The sequence below is a fragment of the Cheilinus undulatus genome, linkage group 12 (genome assembly GCF_018320785.1).
Source record: "Cheilinus undulatus linkage group 12, ASM1832078v1, whole genome shotgun sequence".
Lineage (NCBI taxonomy): Eukaryota > Metazoa > Chordata > Actinopteri > Labriformes > Labridae > Cheilinus > Cheilinus undulatus.
Window position 1 is genome coordinate 48,131,644 of NC_054876.1, and position 20,716 is coordinate 48,152,359.

General features: G+C 37.0%; 1 protein-coding gene across 1 annotated transcript in view; it reads right to left on the bottom strand.

The window, feature by feature from the left end:
* The window catches only part of rars1 (arginyl-tRNA synthetase 1), a 44,040-nt gene extending 24,038 nt beyond the window's left edge, over positions 1-20,002 (bottom strand). The window contains exons 1-5 of the mRNA XM_041800890.1: positions 19,682-20,002; positions 7,616-7,750; positions 2,338-2,517; positions 1,958-2,066; positions 1,334-1,434 (exon numbers count right to left, since the gene is read on the bottom strand). Coding sequence (XP_041656824.1) covers positions 1,334-1,434; positions 1,958-2,066; positions 2,338-2,517; positions 7,616-7,750; positions 19,682-20,002 — 846 coding nt within the window. The remainder of the gene's footprint in view (positions 1-1,333; positions 1,435-1,957; positions 2,067-2,337; positions 2,518-7,615; positions 7,751-19,681) is intronic.
* Between the last annotated feature and the right edge of the window lie 714 nt (positions 20,003-20,716).

Consider the following 20,716-nt stretch of genomic DNA (forward strand, 5'->3'; position numbering starts at 1 on the left):
CGTGAGATTTGAGGCAAATCAATGAGAGTTATGGTAACCTCCTGTTTACTGGCGAGTCATCAAAACAATTTCCATCGCCACTGAGGATTCTTTAAATCAAATCCCTCTAAGTTATATAAAAAATTATGAAGCTATCTAGGCTTTTCTGTCCACATCTGAGCTTCATATAATCCACAGAGTTAGAGGGGTAAAAAAAAGATTAAAATTGGTCACTTTATGTCACCATTAGGGGGTGCTTTAATTTAAACAAAATCCAAAATAGGTTTTAAACATTTAGGACAAAAATACCCATTATTTTTGAAATGAAAAAAAAAAACAAAACAAAAGTATAGGTTGAAGGGGCTGAACGTTAGGAATGTTTTAGGGAAGTACAACATAAATCATAGGATGAAAATGTCTGCTGGCAGAAGGTTAAAGGTATGAATGTATTCAGGCTCAATGTGTGATAATCTTTGTGAAGTTTGGTGATGAATAGGGCTGCCACAATGGATTGATAAAAAAATCAATCAACAATTAAAAGTGCTGGCTGTTGTCATTAGTATGATCTTAAAGTGTTTATGTATGTTAGTAAGGAGGGAGGCAAGGTAAAACAAAAAATATCCTTTTCTTTTTTTAAAATCATGTATTATTTTTTGTGGGTTTTTTTGTGGCATGTTCAAGTTATTCAATTCAACAGAACTAAAAAAAATGCAGTTTACATTTAGTTTTAAGACTATAGACATTTAAACTCTAACATTACACTGACAGCTTTGGAATACCATTTATGCAATACCATTGCATGTTCTCTCCGTGCACGCAGGGGTTCTCTCCAGGTACTCCAGCTTCCTCTCACAACCAAAAACATGCTCGTTAAGTCTGTTTCTGCGTCAGCACTGTGATAGACTGGCAACCAGTCTAGGGTGTATCCCACCTCTCGCCCACTGGCAGCTGGGATTGGCTCCAGCCCCCCTGGGACCCCAAACGGGATAAACGGTGTAGAAAATGGATGGAAGTTCTAAGGAGAATCTTTTCAGCCACACATTACTGCCATGCAGCACTGCGTTCACTGCAATACCACCCTCCCACCTTTCCATGAAAAAACTAGATACTGAATATTAGCATGCTGATTTGTGCAAACATGGACTCAGCTGAGGTTTAATGATTCAGAGTCTTTCGTCCATGCATGTTTCATGACAGCAAATTCCTGCATTGTGGCGAGACATCTAATTCCAAAAAGCTGTGCTCTTATGCATTTAAATTTAAGTCCAGAACATTGGTATCCTGCATGCTGTAGCACCAAAAGCCGACTGTAAATAAATGCGGATTTGCCATACCTGTGATGACTGTGACTTACCCTTTTCTTGGCGGCCAGTGGAGGGGGCTGCACTCCGTTAACCAGCAGGTTGCTCAGCAGTTTGGACACAAACTTCCTCTCCAGGTGGATGTTGATGAAGCCTGAAGACACAAAGGTATCAGGAAAATTATATGCTGTGTGAACACAGATTAAATTTTCAGTGCTTTAAAGGAAACTGTGTAAGGATGTCTACATAAACCCAAATACTTTCTTATTTTTACATTTAATTTCTTATTGCCATTTTCAGTTTAATAAAGCATAAAGAAAAGGAAACTCTAAATTTGCAAATAAAAACACAAGTGCCTAATGTTAATTTTGTCAGCTATGCTCATTAGTTTCAGACACATCGTTGGCATTTATCCCTCTATAGTTTTCGTCTTCAAAATGTTAAAAATCCTCATCAGAAAAAATGAAAAGTACTTAAGTTTTTAGTCATAACTTTGAGTCAAAAAGTTCCTTCTTTACATCCATTCAATCAGAAACATCTTTGACATGTTTCTCATCTTCCTATACATTTTTAGGGGAAGCCTCAGCACTGTACATTTATTAACACCATCATTATCTCTTCTTCCACAATCAAAAAATAGCCATCCAGGTTTAACCTAGCTGGACGTTAAGCTGTACCTGGTCCTGCGATTTCAGTTTTCTGGATGAGTTCATTGGCTGGAAGGTTCAGGATGATCTTATCTGCGATTTCCCTGGGGCTGACTTTCATTCCCTTTGCCTTCAGCATCTGCACGGCCACAAAATCAGATTCAGTTTGACAACAAATAAACCAGTAAATGGACAGATGTAACCACTTTATAAAGCTAAGAGCAGCTGACATGTAAAAAAAACAACAACAAAGAACCCTCAAAATACAATCACAAATCAAAAAAAGCTGACCATGTCCCGCTTTATTAAATCCTGGACATATTGTGGATTTGTGAACTCATGGAGACTGTTATTTAACCCAAGTAAACGGGTCATTTTCTGTGATTCCCAGAGAGATTTGGCGTCTTTACCTGGGACATGCCCATGGCACTGTTGCACTGGTAGTCTCCAAACTTGGCCTGCTGGTTGGGCGCGACAGCCAGCGGAGGGTCGTCCAGCTCAGGGCAGGATGCCCGGATGGCCTCGCCAAAAATCTCCTGGAGCCGCTGATTGATGTTCAACATGGCTTTACTGCAGTGAGCCTTCTCTTCCTGCAAGAACACGGCACATCAGCTTCACTCACATCAATGTGAAGATGACATAAAGAGGACGGTTGACTGAGTACCAGATAAAGTATTTATCTGGCATATTTTGACTGTTGGAACAAACATGATGTGCAGATGGAATCTAAAAAGTTTATTCATGCTGCATGTGTTTTATTACACAATTGCTTTGACAGCGGGGTCTCTGTGTTCTTTATTTTGGCCCCAAAATGTCACAAAGATGGCACACAATAAATCAAAGCAGTGAAATCAAACTGAAGAATGCATCAGCCTGTTTACCAACATTTAAACAACATCAGCATACAACTGTTGCATGTTACTCCTTAGAAAACTAAAACGTGTCCAAAAAGCTTCAATACTCTCTTCTGAAATCTTTACGAACTTCCCCCTTACACAGCTTTTTAAAACTATTGGTAGAAACTTTTCAGTTATACAGACAGTAGTGTGTATTTGCGTATTCCAAAAGGCGTTCCACACAGCTCAATCCTGGGGTCACTACTATGACCTCAATATCATTACTGCTGAGGATATTCCTCCTCTTTAACTGTACATTATACACCCATATGCTGATGATACCATGTTAAACTTTAATGTAGACCTTCTCAAACATTTTCAGTTGGGCCCCGCTTTGATCGATGAAAATATTTTCAGGCCCCCCCACCCCTCACCGCATGTATCTTCATGTAAAAACACGTGAATGTATGACAAACACACCATTATTCACAATTTTTCAAACAAATTCCTCTGTTTTGGAATTTACCACAACATAGAACCTAAAACTTATGAGTTTTAAAAATCTAACTCTAACCTGTGGTCCTACAGATCTTTTTGCATCTTGGGGGCAGCTGTGAAGCTGCCACTCTCAGTTCATTTTCAATGTCCAGCTATGATTTGTTGTTGTATTTTAGATGCACCAGCCTTTTGCAACATCCTCACACAGGTAGGATGAAGCAAAAAGAAAAGGTTGGCAAAGGCTCTCATGCCTAGTTACTACCACTCATTTCCCACTCCAATCCAAAATACTGGCAATGCCTCAGACCTAAATTGCAATAATATTGTTGCATCTGAGGAGGCTTCAATAAACTGCTCCTCTTCTGCAGGGCTGAAGGCATGAGCTGGTGCTGCTTAGCCTGGCCTTGCCCTTATTTTGCATAGATAGCAGTGTTTAAGTACTGAAAATGTAAAATACTAGTTACTATGAACTGAAGAAGATGTCTCACACAGAGAAGGAGCAATATGGTTGCTCCTTCTCTGTTTACCATTCAAATATGATAATGAATGTATCGCTGTTAAAACAAACACCACCACCAGCCCTGTTGCCAGACATTTTAATGAACTATGTCCTCTTTACTTTCTTAGGTAACGAAGCCCTTAAACCAAATTTGAGAGGTGGAATCAAAATTTTATCAGGAACAGGAGAGAAGCATGTTGGATTTTTTTATTTAACCCTCAGGCCCTCCTTTTCAAAAAAATCACACTCTCCCTCTTGAAGCCCTTTTAGGACATTGGACATATTTAAAATGAATAAACATTAAAGAAAAAAACTTTTCTTTTTTTTTGGACCTTAACTCCAGTCCTCGTCATGCATAGCAAATATGAATTAATTTTCATCATTTTATTTAGTTTTAGTCATTTAGTTAAATCCCAGTTTATTTACATAATACCACTTTTTTTTTGCACAAAAAATGAATTATTTTCAATTTGATAAATACAAAGTGGATTTTCTTGTACGGGGATTATCAGTCTGGGATATGTCTATGACTATCAGCAACACTGATTTTGACAGACTATAAACTATTTGTATAAAAAAATTTTTACCTCTGAATGACTGAATTACAGAGGAATTAACAAGATTTCTTGTTTCTTCATTGAAATGGTAGTAGAATGAAAATAATGGGTAGTCAATGTGACCTAAAAGGGCTCCAGGAGAGAGAGAGTTTTTTGTCTACACAGTGAAAAATTCTGTCAACACAGTGTGGATAATGAAATTAAAAAAAAAAAAAACATTAAAAAATGAACATCTTTCTCAAATGTCATCACCTTAGCATGATAACTGCCAGAGAGAGAGCAAAAAATACAATGAAAAAGCCCTAAATGGCTCTAGGAGGGCCTGAGAGTTAAAAATGTTTATCCCCAGAGGGGATAAATGAGGATTTTTCTATCAATGAGTTTCTACAGTTATCTTCTAAATTGGGGATCCTTGTTAAACTTTTATCTCCAAGTAAATTTCTATATTCTGGTTTTATGGTAATCTTGTTGTCTCTCCTTCTAGAGGTGTTTTTACTGATGTCCTTCAGCTATTTCTAAAATGTTTTACCTCATCTACACACTAAAATGACCCCAGCATGCACTTTAACCCCACCCAGTGGTCATTTCCTCTTATTGTTCATTTTAATTGTGGTCAGTTTCCCATTAGACACTCCCTGTGCCTCTTTGGCAGCATCTATTAGCCATAAACAACACGATCACTTAACCAACCCTAAAATGTCGGTCTGATAAAGTTGTTCTCTAAACTACAAGTGTTGCTGGAGATTTCTGTCCTCTTCTTCTGTCCTTCTTTTGTAATTGTATTAAAAAAACCACAGCGGGGCAGCAGGTGGCCTAGTGGTTAAAGGCGCTCCCCACGTACGCGGGCGGCCCAGGTTCGAATCCGGCCTGAGGCCCTTTACCGCATGTCTCTCCCCCACTCTTGACCCTGTTTCCAACTCTATCCACTGTCCTCCTCTATCTAATAAAGGCACAAAAATGCCTAAAAATAAATCTTAAAAAAAAAAAAAAAAAAAAAACACAGCAATGCTGATGACATAATATGGTAATAGTTTACAGGCTGTCACAATAACAAATGTTTTAGTTTTAGTAAGAAATTAAGTGAAATTTATTCACATTTATTCAGGGAAAAAAAAAAAAAGAAAACCCTAGGTACCCAATATATTTGAATTTTCTTACTTAAAAATGCAGAGGACAGCGTTTCCCACAGGAGACAATGGTGGGGGGATTTTGAACTCTCTACGGGGTCCAGGGGTATGCTTCCCCAGGAAAACAATCTGGACATTTTCAAGTTAAATGCACTGATCTGGTGCATTTTTGAGAGCAAAATAAAGAGGTTATATCTCTGAAAATCCATGCAGATACATGGATATAAGGTGGAGAGGAGAGTTTTACCTGAAATGTTCAAAAGCTTTGAGTGTCTGAAGCTCAGAGCATTATGGAGCTGTTCTCTCCCTGCGCTGCACAGCTCAAGAGCATGTATGAGTTCACTGCCAAGCAGACATGTCAGCTTTATAAAAAACATAACATTGGCGGGGAAATTAAACCAGGGTGACAAATATTAGACTATAGTAGAGGGCCATGGTCTAGGACTGTGGTGCCTTGAGGCAAGTCTGGGAGTGCCTTGGGAATTTGTACAACCATGAGTAATTACAATACAGCAACTAAGGGTACTTCAAATTAGTGAGCGCTGGCTGACTTCAATACTATCTATGACTGAGAAAACCATTGGAACCTAGAGCTGAGACATTAATCGAAAAATAATCAAAACCGACAATTAGAGCCTCTAGCCAAAGTAAACCTGCCACGTCAATTATTTAAATTTTTTCCTCTTTTCTCTGAAAAATGTGACTTTTTAAGAAAAATATTTTCATTTCAGCTGATGTGTGTTTTGATTTCAAATGTTTCAATGAATAACCAGAAATTGTTAATCTGTGCCTGTTCCTTTCAGTTTTTTGTTTTTTGTTTTTTTGTTTTTTCTAAAATTAAAAAAGTTGGAGGTGGGGGGTGGAATAATCGTTCATTAATCATAATCGAGGTAAAAAATTCAATTAATTGTGCTTTTTATTTTTGCCATAATTGCCCAGCCCTATTGGAACCCTATCATTATGAAACTCACAATATCATTCAGTATCAGAACAAAAAAAAGGACAACCTCTGGGAAAACCTGATTTTTTCTGTGGTATTTTGGGATATTTTCCAACTGTGCTTTTTGCCTTATTTTACAAACATTGGATAAATTGGTGGGAAAATGGCAAATAATAGGTACAAGGAGTTTGTGATTTGGTACAGTAGACTGCTGTTAGTCAACAAGTGAATAAGACTGATACGGATAAAAAACAACATTAATTTTAGCATTATTTTTGGAATTAGGTTGCTCTTAAATGGTCTGGAGAGGCAGGTCTTGGTGTGCATTGTGAATTAAAACAGCCATATGTTATTACCTCAAATATAAATCTATTACAAATACTGTAAGACGTCTTAAAAAGCTAAATGCAGATGGTGTGCCTTGAGCAAAAAATGTCTGAAAGTCACCGGTCTAGGAAATCTTTCACACTGTCAAAATTACATGTCAGCAACTTCTCTGAATGCATTTTTTGCAAGTCGAACTTTGGCTTGGTGACCCTATTGTAGTTTTATTTATTTAGGCTGGTCTTACAGCTAAAACAAGAAGAGTTGGCATTGAAATCTTGATGATAAACATTTAACCTGGAACTCCTCTCTTGTTTATATGCTCTGTTTATTCTTTACTCTCACTCTGATATTCAGGTTTCAATTTATTATTTCCACTTTATCTCATGAATGTTTGTGTCTGGGACCTTGTGTGAAATTGTAAATGAGGTCTCTACTTGAGTCTTTTTTAGAGCTATAGTGAGCCAGCAGTAATCATCTTATTCAAAAGAAAAGAACCCTTATTTATCCCCGTTGGTGTCAATGTCGACCTGATGACACATGCTGCAATGATTCAGCGATCTGTAGAAAATAAAGTGAGCCTTGACACTTCTGCAGATAATAAAAAAGGTCCATATTCTCTGAACAACCATGTTTTTTTCCCCCAATGCTCTCTTTTGTGGTTTACAGTTAGTCTGGCATTAACACTCTAACTCTGTTATGTTATAAAAACTGAGGCAAAGTTAAAATACCAAACTGTTAAATATTTTTTCATCCTTATAAAAACTGTCACTATAAAAAGGTGAAAGGTTAAAACTGTGATGAAACAGGAACCCCAGATTGAGGAAATGTTATTGGTCAATTTTGGAAGATTTTCATGATCTTCTTATCTACCGTATGCTCTTTCATGAATTCATTTTTCACTCACCCTTTTTAAGATATTTAGGCGGTATTTAAGCCTGGCGTTTTCCTCTCGCAGCTCCTCCAGACGAGGAGATGAAAATTGGTTCTGTGGGTTTCTGAGACTCTCGATCTCTGCAGAGAGACTCCTGATTTCCTGCTCCTGAAAAAATAAACCCAAACGACACGCACAAAGGTCATTTTGTTTGTCATTAACATAAAGCAGTTTTAAATAACACACAATTGTTTGTTCCAAGCACCAGTGTGTTTGCTCCACTCTCCCATGGCATTAGTAACACCAATCTCGCCGCAGCACACTTGCATACCTACACAGTAGATACAGCAGCAGCGACATGCATGTTGGTTTGCAAATCCACCAAGAAGAAAGAAGAAGAGACAACCAAGACAATAACTTGTGTCTAGAGTTTTATGTTCCTTGCAGATCAAGGAGTTCACTCTGCAGGCTACAATGGATGTTTTATCAGTTCTAAGATGCCAGCGAACCTCTTCAGACATCCACCATTCAGCTCAGAGGATGGTTTTTGAAGGGTGTAGATATGAAATATGAATATTCCATATAAAGCTTGAATTAATAAAAACAACAGGGGCACCAACGCTTACGTGTATTGATTATTTAATAACCAATTCAAAATATATAATTATGAATTAATTACAAAACTTCCACTAATTCATTAAATCATTAATTATGAATCAATCTCATACCTCAAGTGTGAATTCTCATTTTCAGTGACATTCTTCCCAAATAATAACTCTCTGGACAAGTGAACTGAGCTTGGCTGATTTATTATGGATAAACAAGATTACAATGAATAATTCAAGTGACTAAACTGAATTATAATAATGAAGGAAAGAAACAAAAAAATGAACAAATGCAGTTATAATAATATGGTTTGACGGAGAGTGAGTATGATTGGAAACTGTGAGAAACTAATTGTACGATGGAGTTTGGGAGGGAAATTTAGAATTATTAGCCCGGTTAAATTGTGTGAGTTCTTATTAGGGATGCACAATATTGAATTTTTGCCGATATCCGATATTTACGGATTCATTTTAGCCGATACTGATATCGATACCAATACCGATATTTAAATAAAAACATTATTCCTTAGAACATAATTTAAGGTTTGAGGATGAAAAAAAAAAAAGTTTTTTTTTAAACACACTTTTAGTTTAAAGAATAAGGATAAATAAAGAAAAAGATCTCTTACATTGGTCTGTTGGTCCAGCTAAAAACTCCACTAACTCATTAGTATATATGGCCAAATTTTATAGTTAATATATGCTGATATCCATGGCCAAAATATCCGATGCAAATATCAGCATTAATTTTGATATCTGCTAGTATCTGCCGATACCAATATCAGGCCGATAATACCGTGCATCCCTAGTTCTTACTGTACCTAGCAAACACACCACCCGATTTAGCTAGGTCGAACCTCAGTTCAGCTGGAAAAAACTTTCGGTCCGCCGAGAACCAGCTGGAGGGTTCCTGAGGATGCAGGCGGTGCTAAAAGCGGTCTCTCAGGTGACGGTGAGCTCCGGTGACAATCTCTTCCCCTCAGGGTCCAGTTGACTCCTCAAGTCACAGAAGGAGCAGTGTCCTTAATTCGCCCAAGTAACTCAAAAATAATCATGTCTCTGGCCAGTTGACACCACTTTAATGGAGTTATTAGGGAAACTCAGGTAGGTGGATTTGACTGAACCGCCGGGCATGTTGGATTCAAGTGTCGAAAATAAAAAGTTGGAAAAAGAAATTGTGGAGATTCAAGAAAGCCACAACAGTCACAAACCAGGGAAAAAGGCCTGGATCATATGCGGCTGGTAAAAACTCTCGAAGGCCAGTGCTTACAGTAGCAAGACTCTGGAAAAATCCAAGAAAAGTTGGAGGCCGATGGAATGGAAGTCCAAATTACCAGCGGCAGTAAACTAGGCAAAAACAAAAGTAAAGACGTAGGACCAGGATGTAAGACAAACGGAAGAACGTAACAAGAAGAGAGAAGAGAGCAAGAGGAAAAGCAAACAAGCAAGAGAGCATCAGAGCACCAAGACGCCGCTTAAAAAGGCCGGAGGGTAGAGTTTCCATTCCTTCCCGGGCCGAAGTGAAAATATCAAGTTTCACTCAGCCTCCAGAGTAAAGGTTAAACTAATCTAAAAAGAGAAACCATTCTATAACATCAACGAAACAGAAACAAAAGACATAAGGATAGTTCTAGTCTTAGATTATTATCAATCGCACTCATGCAGCCGTATTTAAACTGCTCTAACTGGCTATGCTTTGCTGCTCCCTCTTTATACAACCCTCCTCCACCCCAGCTCCTCCCTCCCAGAACAGCCACATATAAATAACAGCAATGAGTGCAAATTTAAAACAGCTAAAAAATAAAAACTATTTATAACTGTAAATCATGTTTGTTTCTTGACAAAGTGGTCCTGACTGAACATAAGTTATTGTATAGTTGCAGTAATTATGTATGGCTGCACAAATTCCTACGGCATACCAAGACTTGGCTCAAGGCACAGCATTTAAAACCACTGACTTACAGTGTGATTATAAAACAAATATAAACAGAAAAAAGATTAATGAAGAGGTGAATAATCCCATAACTGTCAACTGTTAAAGTGTCATCAAGAACATTTTTTCCTAGAGGGAAACTATAAGAACCTTAAAATTTAATTGTAGAGACCTAGTAAAGATAATCACTACTTTTAAAACATCTATCAGCCAAAATTCTGATAATAAATGAGGCCATGACTTTCAGTTTCAGTTAGAATGAAACCGAAAGCTGCCTCTTTGTCTGCACATGATGCAATAAACTTCCATGTTACAAATTCAACATCTAAACTCGCTCAATTTCACTGAGACGTTTCCAGAAGTCGAGACTTCATAAGATTTTGTTGGTTTACATTTTTGATAGACTTCTTGAATGAGTTAAAATGTATTTTATCAAAAGAGTTGCAAAAAAGTTTGCAAATATGCAGAAATTATAATTAAAAGGGGAAATGTTGGTTTTATTCATAACTCATCTTTAAGTTTCTAACTGTTGTCATGTTACTTTAGTTTTATAATTTGTGGCATGATGGATGTTAACCACCCTCCTGGCTGCAAAATAAATCTACCATACCGACAGGTAAAATAATCCAACTGAGCCTGAAAATGCAAAGGAGAAAATCTAAATACGACAAATTATCCCTTTAGAAGAAGCTGAAGCAAATATCAATAAAATCTGCACATCATGAAGCTCCTGTTAGAAGATTTATTTAGCAACAGGTGATGTTTTGAGCCCCAGACTCTTCTTCAGACTTGACTTTTGAGTCACCATCTTAAATATACAAAGACAGACGTGAGCCAACAAAGCTGAAAGCTGTCCATTTATAATAAGGTTCAAAAAATAGAAACGTTTAATACTTAAATAGCATCATGTAAAGATAAATCACACATATACATTTCCTCTGAAGAGCCCCTGACTTGTTGCTAGATAGGTTCTCTAATCAGAGCTTCCTGGTGTGAGGAGCTTTTTGCTTTTATATCAATGACAGTTTTTAAAAGAGTTTTAAATTTTCACAAACTTTAAGGACTTGCTGATCTTTCAGTGTAGCCACTAAGAACTGTTGAAACCTTCAGTGTCCAAAAAGTACCAAACAATGTGAATTTATGCAGTATTTTATGTTGCAATTCTTTTTTGTGGTTAATATCTCGGTTGAACATGTCCATTAGTGCTATTATCCCTGCTACTGACTCTTTTTGCCTCAGGGTAGCAAAACAAGAAGCAAATATTCAACATGTGACGCCTCTCTGTTTGAGAAACTCACAACTGGGAAATCTAATTGCAAGACATTTAAGTTTTTCACTGATTTCTTTTCAAATTTTAGATTTGATCTGTGTAAAAATGCATCAATAAGACAGCATAGAATCATATGCACATTTTCATTTCCTTTCATTGTTAAAAGCATTATGTTTCCAAAGCAGATAAATTACTGAGTTTTACCTTTATCAGCACTCTGCAGTCAGTGGGTTTCAATAATGTCTGTGATAATTCAGCATCTGCTGTCAGTCTAGAAGTGAAAGCAGATCTGCTGCTGAGCAGTTATGTTGTAGTGAAACAACCAATCGCTTCCTCTCAGTGTTTGCCCAGAGTAAAAACCCTCTCCACGTGTCCGTACTGGCCTAATTTACACTCATAAATGATGCTGCTCAGTGCTGATACACATCAGAGACTCAGTAAAATCAATGATTACCTTTTATAGCAGCAGTAATATTAGCAGCTGACCTCGACAAATAAATCAAAGATTTATCAATGACATACGAGTTTTTAGTTTCTTTAACAGCTGCTCTGAAAGACACTAAGTCGCAATTTTAGGATTAAAATTGTGCCGTAAACATGACAAGCTCAAAGAAAGCAACTAATTTTTTCAGTTTTTTTCTTTTTTAGTCAAAGGAGAATTGTCTAGTTTTGTTCACTACTTCATATAAACAAAGTTTCATCTAAATAACAGTTTCAGAAAGATGCATACCGAATCGTCACCTTCCTACAATAATGGCCTAAGTCATTTTTTGACTGTATGTATTCCTGCCTCAATCAGCTCTCTATGGTGCTGGCCACCTCTGGTAAAATCACCAACATCCTCCGCTGAACAGATCCTGTGATCTTACCCGTTTTGTATAACGGCCTAAGTCAGGGGTGTCAAACTCAATTACAGCAGGGGCCGGATTCTGGATTCAGGACTAACCTGAAGGCCTAACAGGGTCACATTTTTAACCATAAACTGTCAACCTCATTTCACCAGTAATAAAACATTAAAAAAAAAAAAAACTTGGCACTGATGATAAACGATTTTGACATTTAAAAAGTAAAAATATAAGTTTAAAGTCTCACAATATGAGACAAGTTAATTTATTAGTTAAAAAAGGTCAAAACAGGAAATTGAAATTAAAAAATAATGATTTTAATGGCAAATATATTAGAAAGAATTTAAAATCATGAGTTTAAATGGTCAAAATACGAAATAAAATTTGTGATCATGAAACTAAAAGTCAAAATATGATTCAAAAATTTAAATTTTGAGTCCAAAAAGTCAAACTATGGGATTATGAAGTCAAAGTTTGGAGTTGAAAATATGAGATAAAATACAAAATAACTGGCTAAAAAGGTCAAAATTAAAATGTAATATTATGAATCTAAAAGCTTAAAATATTACATGAGAAGTCAAAATTATGAGTTGAAACGCTCAAAGTATGAAATTAAAAGTCAAAATCCTAAGTTTGAGTCCTAATTGTAAAAATGCTAAATTAAAAATGTGAAATTAAAACACAAATTAAATTTTTTTCCCACATTCCTGACTTCTCATCTAAATGTTTTTACTCCTTACTTTTTCAGATTTTGTGACTTAACAAGGATATCTTAAATCAGCAGGATAAGTTCACATTTTTATACTTAAGGAAATCTGCAGACCTCAGCCTGATGGACCAGTTAGAACAGAAATACGAGATCATCTTGTGGGCCGGATTTAACTGTTCCACAACCCGGATTTGGCCCTCAGACCTTGAGTTTGACACCTGTGATGTAGGTTATAATATGAATTGATTTATTGCTTGAATTTGTAGAAAAATGAGTAAGTTGAGCAATCTAATAATAATCTTATATTAAATCGCAGTATCAGGGAAAAAATTGCACTTAAATTATTTTTGAAAATTGTTCCGTCCTAATCTTTATTTCCTGTTTAGGGCTGGACAATTAATCGAAAATTGGTTTAAATTGCAATATGGTCTGCTGCAATTTTCAAATCGCAGAAGGTGCAATATATAAAATTTGTGTCAAAACAGCAGTTTAAACTTTTTTGCAGCAGCAGCAGAGATGTTATGCATGACGTCTGATGCAATCATTCAAGTGCCATTTTTAGAATAGTCTAAAAAAAACACCCTACCCTCATTTTTGTACTTTTTTCTTATTAAATATGAGAATGACAAAAACCCTTATAAATGCAATAATTCATATCCGATTGACAATTAAGGGTCAAAATCATCAGAATTTGGTATTTTTGAAGTTGTTATTTTACAGCCGTCGTTTAGGAATAAAAGAAAGTTTATAAATAATTGCGTATAAAATCGCAATTTAGGGAAAAAATCAAAAACTGGATTTTTTTCCAAAATCGTTCAGCCCTTACTCTGACTCTGATCAGTAACCCTCCAATAAAAATGACAATGAGGCTACCATTAAAGAGATGGAGCTGCACGTCTGTCTCCCGAGTCTCTGGATGCTCCACTAACATTTCTAAATGTTTGTGTCTTACTCTTCCTCATGGTCTGTCATAGTGGGAAAAAATAAGTAAACTGCTTTACCTGAGTCATTTATTCCAAAAGTCATTTGGCCGAAGTCAGGCTCATAATCACCAATCATTTAATTCTCTTATTTTAGAAAACTGACTGACAGCATTATCTGTATGTCAACAGTCATCTGTTGTCATAGGCTTTCTGAGTGTAATGGTTGAAAAATATCATTTACTCTACATTTGATTCAGTTTTTCTGTCTCCTGAAAAACTTGAGAATACGACTTAGGCTGTTATTTTAGATAAGCGTCGAAATTTCACCTAAAAGTTTGATTTCTTTTTTCATAACATGATATAAAGCTTGTAATATCTGGAAACTCAAAATATGTACTCACTTTTACGTGACTTCCACCAATCTGAAAAGACTTTGCAATATCACTGTGGAACTCACACTAGAAATATGACACCCATAAAGCTGGGTGGACTGATGATATTAAAACACACATGATTTCCTGGAAGCAGAGGCCCTGAAAAAAAGGGCAGAGACGTTCTAGTTTGAGTAAGAATGAAACTAAAAGCTGACCCCTATTCAGGACATGATGCAACAAAAAGTTGTGTTGCAAACAGATATATAAAACTTAAAGGAAACCACGGCACCAGAACAGTCGCTTAGGAAATAAAGATTAAGACGGATTTATAATGTATGTTACTGTAAATAATACCTGCTGCTTCTCTTTGTCTTACATAAAGATTAAATGATAATTTACTGGGTTTATTTGTGTTTTTAAAAAGATAGTCAGACAAACAAGCACAGTAGTCACACAGTATGTGAATCCCACTACCAGGGGGCTCTCACTCAAAACAACCACAAAAGATAACGTGCCGTTCTGCCATCAGGACTCTACTCAACTAAACATGCACACTCAAAAGTGGCCTTCCTGCTTTGCACCACAAGCAACTTGCAAACCATTCTGGGATTACCAGCAGCATGAACCAGGAAGAGCTACTTTTAACAGCTTTTCTTCATCATCATGTGGAATTCATTTTCCATGAAAGGAAAATCGTTGTTTCAGAGGTTTCCACGTGGAGTAGCCAGTCAGAATCTCAGGGGCAGAGTTGAAACAGTCAGACAGACACCTTTCTCATGAATGTAATGGTTTCACTGGAGGTGAACAGCTCCAAACTGGACAAGAACAGTGGAGTCATTACTTGTTATTCACTCTAGATGAAAGCATCAATGTGAAAAATATGGCCAGCTGTGATTAAGTGACTAGTCAGCTGTTTGACTGACAGCCAAAGCTTGTGGAAAGCCCTGGATTTACTTTTTAACAAGCACAACTCATGGAGTGCCAAAGAAACAGGTGAGCAGTTAAGATGGGTAGAGATGTACAGCCCATCTGTACTCAGCTTGGAAATGTCCAGTGGGGAAACACTGTTATGGATGGATGGATGGATGGATGGATGGAGTTGCATTTCCTGAGGACAGAAGCTTGCACGCAGCAGATGACAGTGAGCAATCGTGATCCATCACAAGTAAGCAGTACCAAACATGAATGAGATACAGCAACAGGTAGGCAGCTTCATGTCTCCTTATTTGATAATCTTAGAGGCAGGCAAGGACATGGGGAATTGGAGGGATCGCCAGTTCAAGTCCCAGTCAGACCATATCTGGACTTTGGTCTAGTCACTTCCTGAGTACTATCCCTTGAGCAAGGGATTGAATCCCCCACAGCTCTGGGCAGCGCTTCAATGAGTGCAGCAGGGCCATCACTCTGACATCTCTCCATCAGGGCAAGTCCATGCTCTGTCTAGAGCATGCTCACTCTGTGGAGCGTCTGTGTCAGACTGTCCAGAACTTTAACCCTTTGGGCGCCAGAGTTAAAAAAATAAATAAATAAAAAAAATTCAATTTTGATATCAAAATTTCAAAAGGCTGCAGCTTGAAAGTGGTTAGAGATAAAGGCATACTGTAAATGAGAAAAATCTTCAGTATGACCCAAAGATTGTGATGGGAGTCAATTCACTCATCTAAATTGCATTCTGACATCACCAGGTGGTCTCCACCGTCACTGGCTGTACGTTTTCTCCGAAGGCTTCTTCCCTGCGTCTACCACGTCTTTGGGAGTAAATTCACTCATCTAATTTGCATATTCTGATGTCATCAGGTGGCCTCTACCACCACTGGCTGTGTGTTTTCTACCATGGCTTCTACCCTATGCTTCTACCATGTCTCTTCCTCCGCGGTGTGTTTGATTCCCAATCTCCGTTAATATTTGCGGTGTTTTGACCCCCCCCCCCAGATACCCCTACCACGGCACTGGCCGATTACTCCAACCCTGGTAGGTGGAAAGCACAGTGAGGCAAAGCATCAGCTTTGTTGCATGTGGGCTGTCATGATAGACTGAAAGTCACATCAGACGGTGAATATTCCTCTATTCCTCCCAGCATTGTGAGTATTCTCGCTACAATTCACTCTCTTTCTCTCTGTTACACCACGACTCGTCTCATCCACCGGGCGTGCATCTTTCAAACTCTATAAACTCCAAAACTTTGAATAGAAACACACCCAAAAATGCTGCTGGGATTGAAATTACTCATGTCCGCCATCTCCTGGTGTAAAGTGGTAACAACATTAGGCACCATATTTGCAGCTGGAGCCTGTTTAATTCAGCAATGTTGCTTGTCAAAATTTTGCAATTTTGGCGCTTAAAGGGTTAAAACAAGTAGTGGGACACTATGAATGGACTCAGATCGACTTCAGCCCCGAGTTGCAGCAATTTACAGCTTAAAAAACTGATTAAAGGTGTGCTCTAACTCATGCTCAATTGTTTTAAGTCCTTCATGATTCAAAGAATCTGTGTTGTTAAATGAGGTCAAAGAAATTACTATAAACACTGCAGCTCCATACAGTCACTGGTGCCACTGCTAAGTTAAGTTGAATCAAGAATAAACGCACTATTTCCAAGAAGTGCTGCACAATAAAAGTCTGTAGGTGTTATTTTACTTATTTTTATTGTGTATGAGAGAAATGAAACTAAAACTACAGATGCAGCAAAGAAGTGAGCACTTGAGTATGCTTGTACAGATATTATGCCTTTGACAATATTACCATTACTGCAAGGGGAAAAAAATCTCTGATGTAGATTTTGGGTCACAGAACCCTCACCTGGCAGCCACCATGACAAGAAATTAACTGTTACAACAATAAAAATGAGGGATTTCTCTGGCTTTGTAAGTGGTTGCAAATATTCTTTATGATTTACCTTTGAATGCATCAAAATAAGATAAATAAATAAAATCACCTGAAGTGTTTTTCTTTTATTTTTTCCACTTAAATTAAAAATGAATGAGAATAGAAAACCTGAAAAATAAAACAGACTAAAAATGTCCAGACTGATACTAGAACCAACTTCTCAGCTTGTCCAGGAACAGCCAACGATCCCATCTAGCACCAGCAGAGGGAGCCAAACACCAGTTTAAGAAAGTTTTATAAACTTTTAATGACTGATCATCAACTGGCGACCTGAGGGCCAAATCAGGCCCCCCAAAGCTTTCTGTCCGGCCCCCAGAAGATCATTAAATTCAGAAAAGGAGGAAAAGAAAATGTTTTGGTTTTAAGAGTGTCTTTTGGCTTCAAATGTCTGCAGCTGTTTAATCCGTCCAAAAAAAAAAAAAAAAAAATTACTATTGAAATAGTTTAGAATGATCTAATGTTGACCTGTTTTTACAGAAATTCACTCATCATTCATAATTAGTAAATATATTTTTTTAAATGGGTTAAGACTGGCAGAACTGTTGCAAACATGGCCCGAGTAAGTGATGAAAAGGGGTTAGAGAGTGGCAAAATGGGTTGTGGAGTGAACAAAGGGATAAAAAAAATGTGCATGAAAAGAGGTAAAAATGTGGCAAAAAATTGGTAAAAGGGGAAAGAAGGGCAAAAAGCATAAAAAATGAGTTATTAGTAACAAAAATGGTGCAAAAAAAGTAATGAAAAGGGGTTAAAAAGTGGCAAAAAATGGATAAAAGAGTGGCACAAAAGGGCAAAAATGTGCAGGAAAATTGGTTTAAAAGGGTTAGAGAAAAGAAAAATCATTTTAAAGAGGCAAAAAGTTGTCAAAAATAAGTTAAAAGTGGCAAAAATATTGCAAAAATAGCCTGGCAAAGTAGTGAAAAGGGGTTAAAGAATGGGACAAAGGAACAGTAATTGGCAGAAAAGTTGCAAAAATGGGTTAAAGAGTGTCAAAATGGGCAAAAGTGGCAAAAATTGTTTTTAAAGTTGCAAAAATTATCAAAAATAAGTTGAAGGGCAGAAAATGGCCAAATGAAGTAATGAAAGGGGTTAAAAGTGTCAAAAGATGAATTAACATTACTGCTTAATTACAACTGGGGAGGGCCCATTATTTGGGATTTTCAGGGGCCCGGACAGTTCTGTGGGCCGGCCTGTCTCTTTGTGGCCTGCTGCATTATAGATAACAGGGATAGAGCTCACTGTAATACCTAAAAATTTCCTGTGTTTTGAAAAGAAAGACAAATTCTAACACAATAATATTTCAATCAGACCAAAATATTTATTTAATTTTTGTTTATTTGAAAGTCTCTGTGGAGACTTAAATCTGGCCCTTGTGCAGATGTGGTTGATGACCCCTGCTTTAGGCTAAATCATTACAGACTGGCGTGATTTTAAAATGGTTTCACCTCTGAGATAACCACTGTGTGACGAGCATACTCTGCATTGCAAGAATTTTAACATTTGATACTTTGTTTAAAAATTTGTCGATTTAATACCTTTTCAATGGCATGGACAGCCTCACATTCATAAAAATATGATGTAAAATTCAGCAGAGGGAAATTAGACATAAACGTCAAACACAAAGTTGTGTATCATTAAAAGCCCACTTAGAACTAACCTGCGGATCGGGCGTAATAAATAGTAAGAGTACTAAAGGCAATTAATCAAATGGAAAATAAAAATACATGTTTATTTTGGCATAGGATGACTGAGTGGAATGTGAGAGTAGTTAAGTCGTACTGATTAATAGAATCACACAGATTTGGCGGGTGTTTAATGGCCCGGTGTTATGGTTTAAAAAGCGACCGTGTTAACTGGTGACTATCAGCAGAATTCGTCTGTGATTGTCGCAGTAACATATGTTGAAGAAAGAAAAAGTCCCAACTAAATCCCCATATTTAATTACTCTGTAGTCATTATCATGAACATTAACCAGATGGATTCGGATCAAAGTCACAGGTTAACACGGTCACCCTGTACACCGTAACACCAGTGTGCGTGTCAGATTGTCTGACATAAATGAAAAGAAATGTAAATGACTAAGTTCTCTCTAGTGTAATATTTGTGCCGAATTTGAGTTCTGACCAGTTTAGCGCTATACCTTTTACATTTGTTCCTGGAAGGGCTTTGATTGTGCTCATAAACACACTAAAATTAAATCAAAAGCTTGTTTAGCGCAGTCTGGTTTAGCTGTCTCCACGTCTCATATTAAATGACGTTAACTGACCGGCAAAAATAAGAAAACAGCCGGATAAAAAGTTTAAATACTAACAAAGATAAATGGCGTTTGGAAAAAGCAGTTTAGCCGAATTTAAGACTCGAGTCCGTATAGCCGGCAACTGTATTTGAAGTCCTTCTGTGGCGTGTGTATTTTCACTGGTAGACAGTATAACATTAAACTGACGGTTTGTTCACCGAGGTTTGGCGCTGCGGTCTGCGTCGGTCTCTGACGCCGGCTGTCACAGCCACGGTTAGCCTGTTAGCCTGTTAGCTTCTCTCCTTAAAGACCGGCCGCTCACCTGCTGTTGTAGCCGGGCTGTGTACTCGCTTAAAGGGTCTCCCATCTTTACGAAACAGCAGAGGAAAAACTCCTGAGAAAGGCTGAAAGTGGAAACTCGTGGCTGATGAAACAAACTAGAGGGAGGAAGCAGTCCAACACTTTTTAAGAGTACTTCCGGTACTGAAAACGTCAGTTGCTCTGTCTTTTTCGTGTTTGCCGGTGGAACGAAAGAAACCCACAGAAGGTGGACACTGCCATCTCCTGTTTGAAAGGGGGATAACAATGGTGGACACTGCCATCTCCTGTTTGAAAGGGGGATAACAATGGTGGACACTGCCATCTCCTGTTTGAAAGGGGGATAACAATGGTCGATAAACGGTAAATAATGGACTCTGAAGGTTCGAGTTAAATAAAATATTTTCTGAGATGGTCTGACGTGAAATAATGAAAATAGTGTTTGAAGAGGTCTTGTGGTCATTGATATAATACACAGGTGTATCTAAAAAAGAATATCATGCAAATTTTATTTTTTCATGTGATGTAATTCAATGAGTGAAAAAATCCATATATTCTCAATTCATCAACACAAACGAAAATATGTCAATTTTTTTTATTCTTAATGATTACAGCTAACAGATAAAAAAAAAAAAAAACACTATAAAAGGATTTAAAAAACAGAAATATAAACCTTCTGGTAAATTCTGCTCATTTATGCACATTATTTTTAGTCACAATTATGAGTTTACAAGCCAAAATAACAAGATTAAAAATCAAAATAATATGATATAAAGTCAGAATTATGAGTTTTAAATTCAAATAATAGGATTAAAAGATTTATGAGTTTAAAAGTCTAAATAATACAATATGAGTTTAAAAATAAAATAGCATAAAAAGTCAGACTTATGAGTTTAAAAGTCAAAAAAGTAGGATTTAAAGTCAGAATTATTAGTTTAAAATTCTAAATAATAGGATTAAAAGTCAGAATTATAAGTTTAAAAGTCAAATTATAGGATAAAAAGGCAGAATTGTGAGTTTAAAAGTCTAAATAATAGGA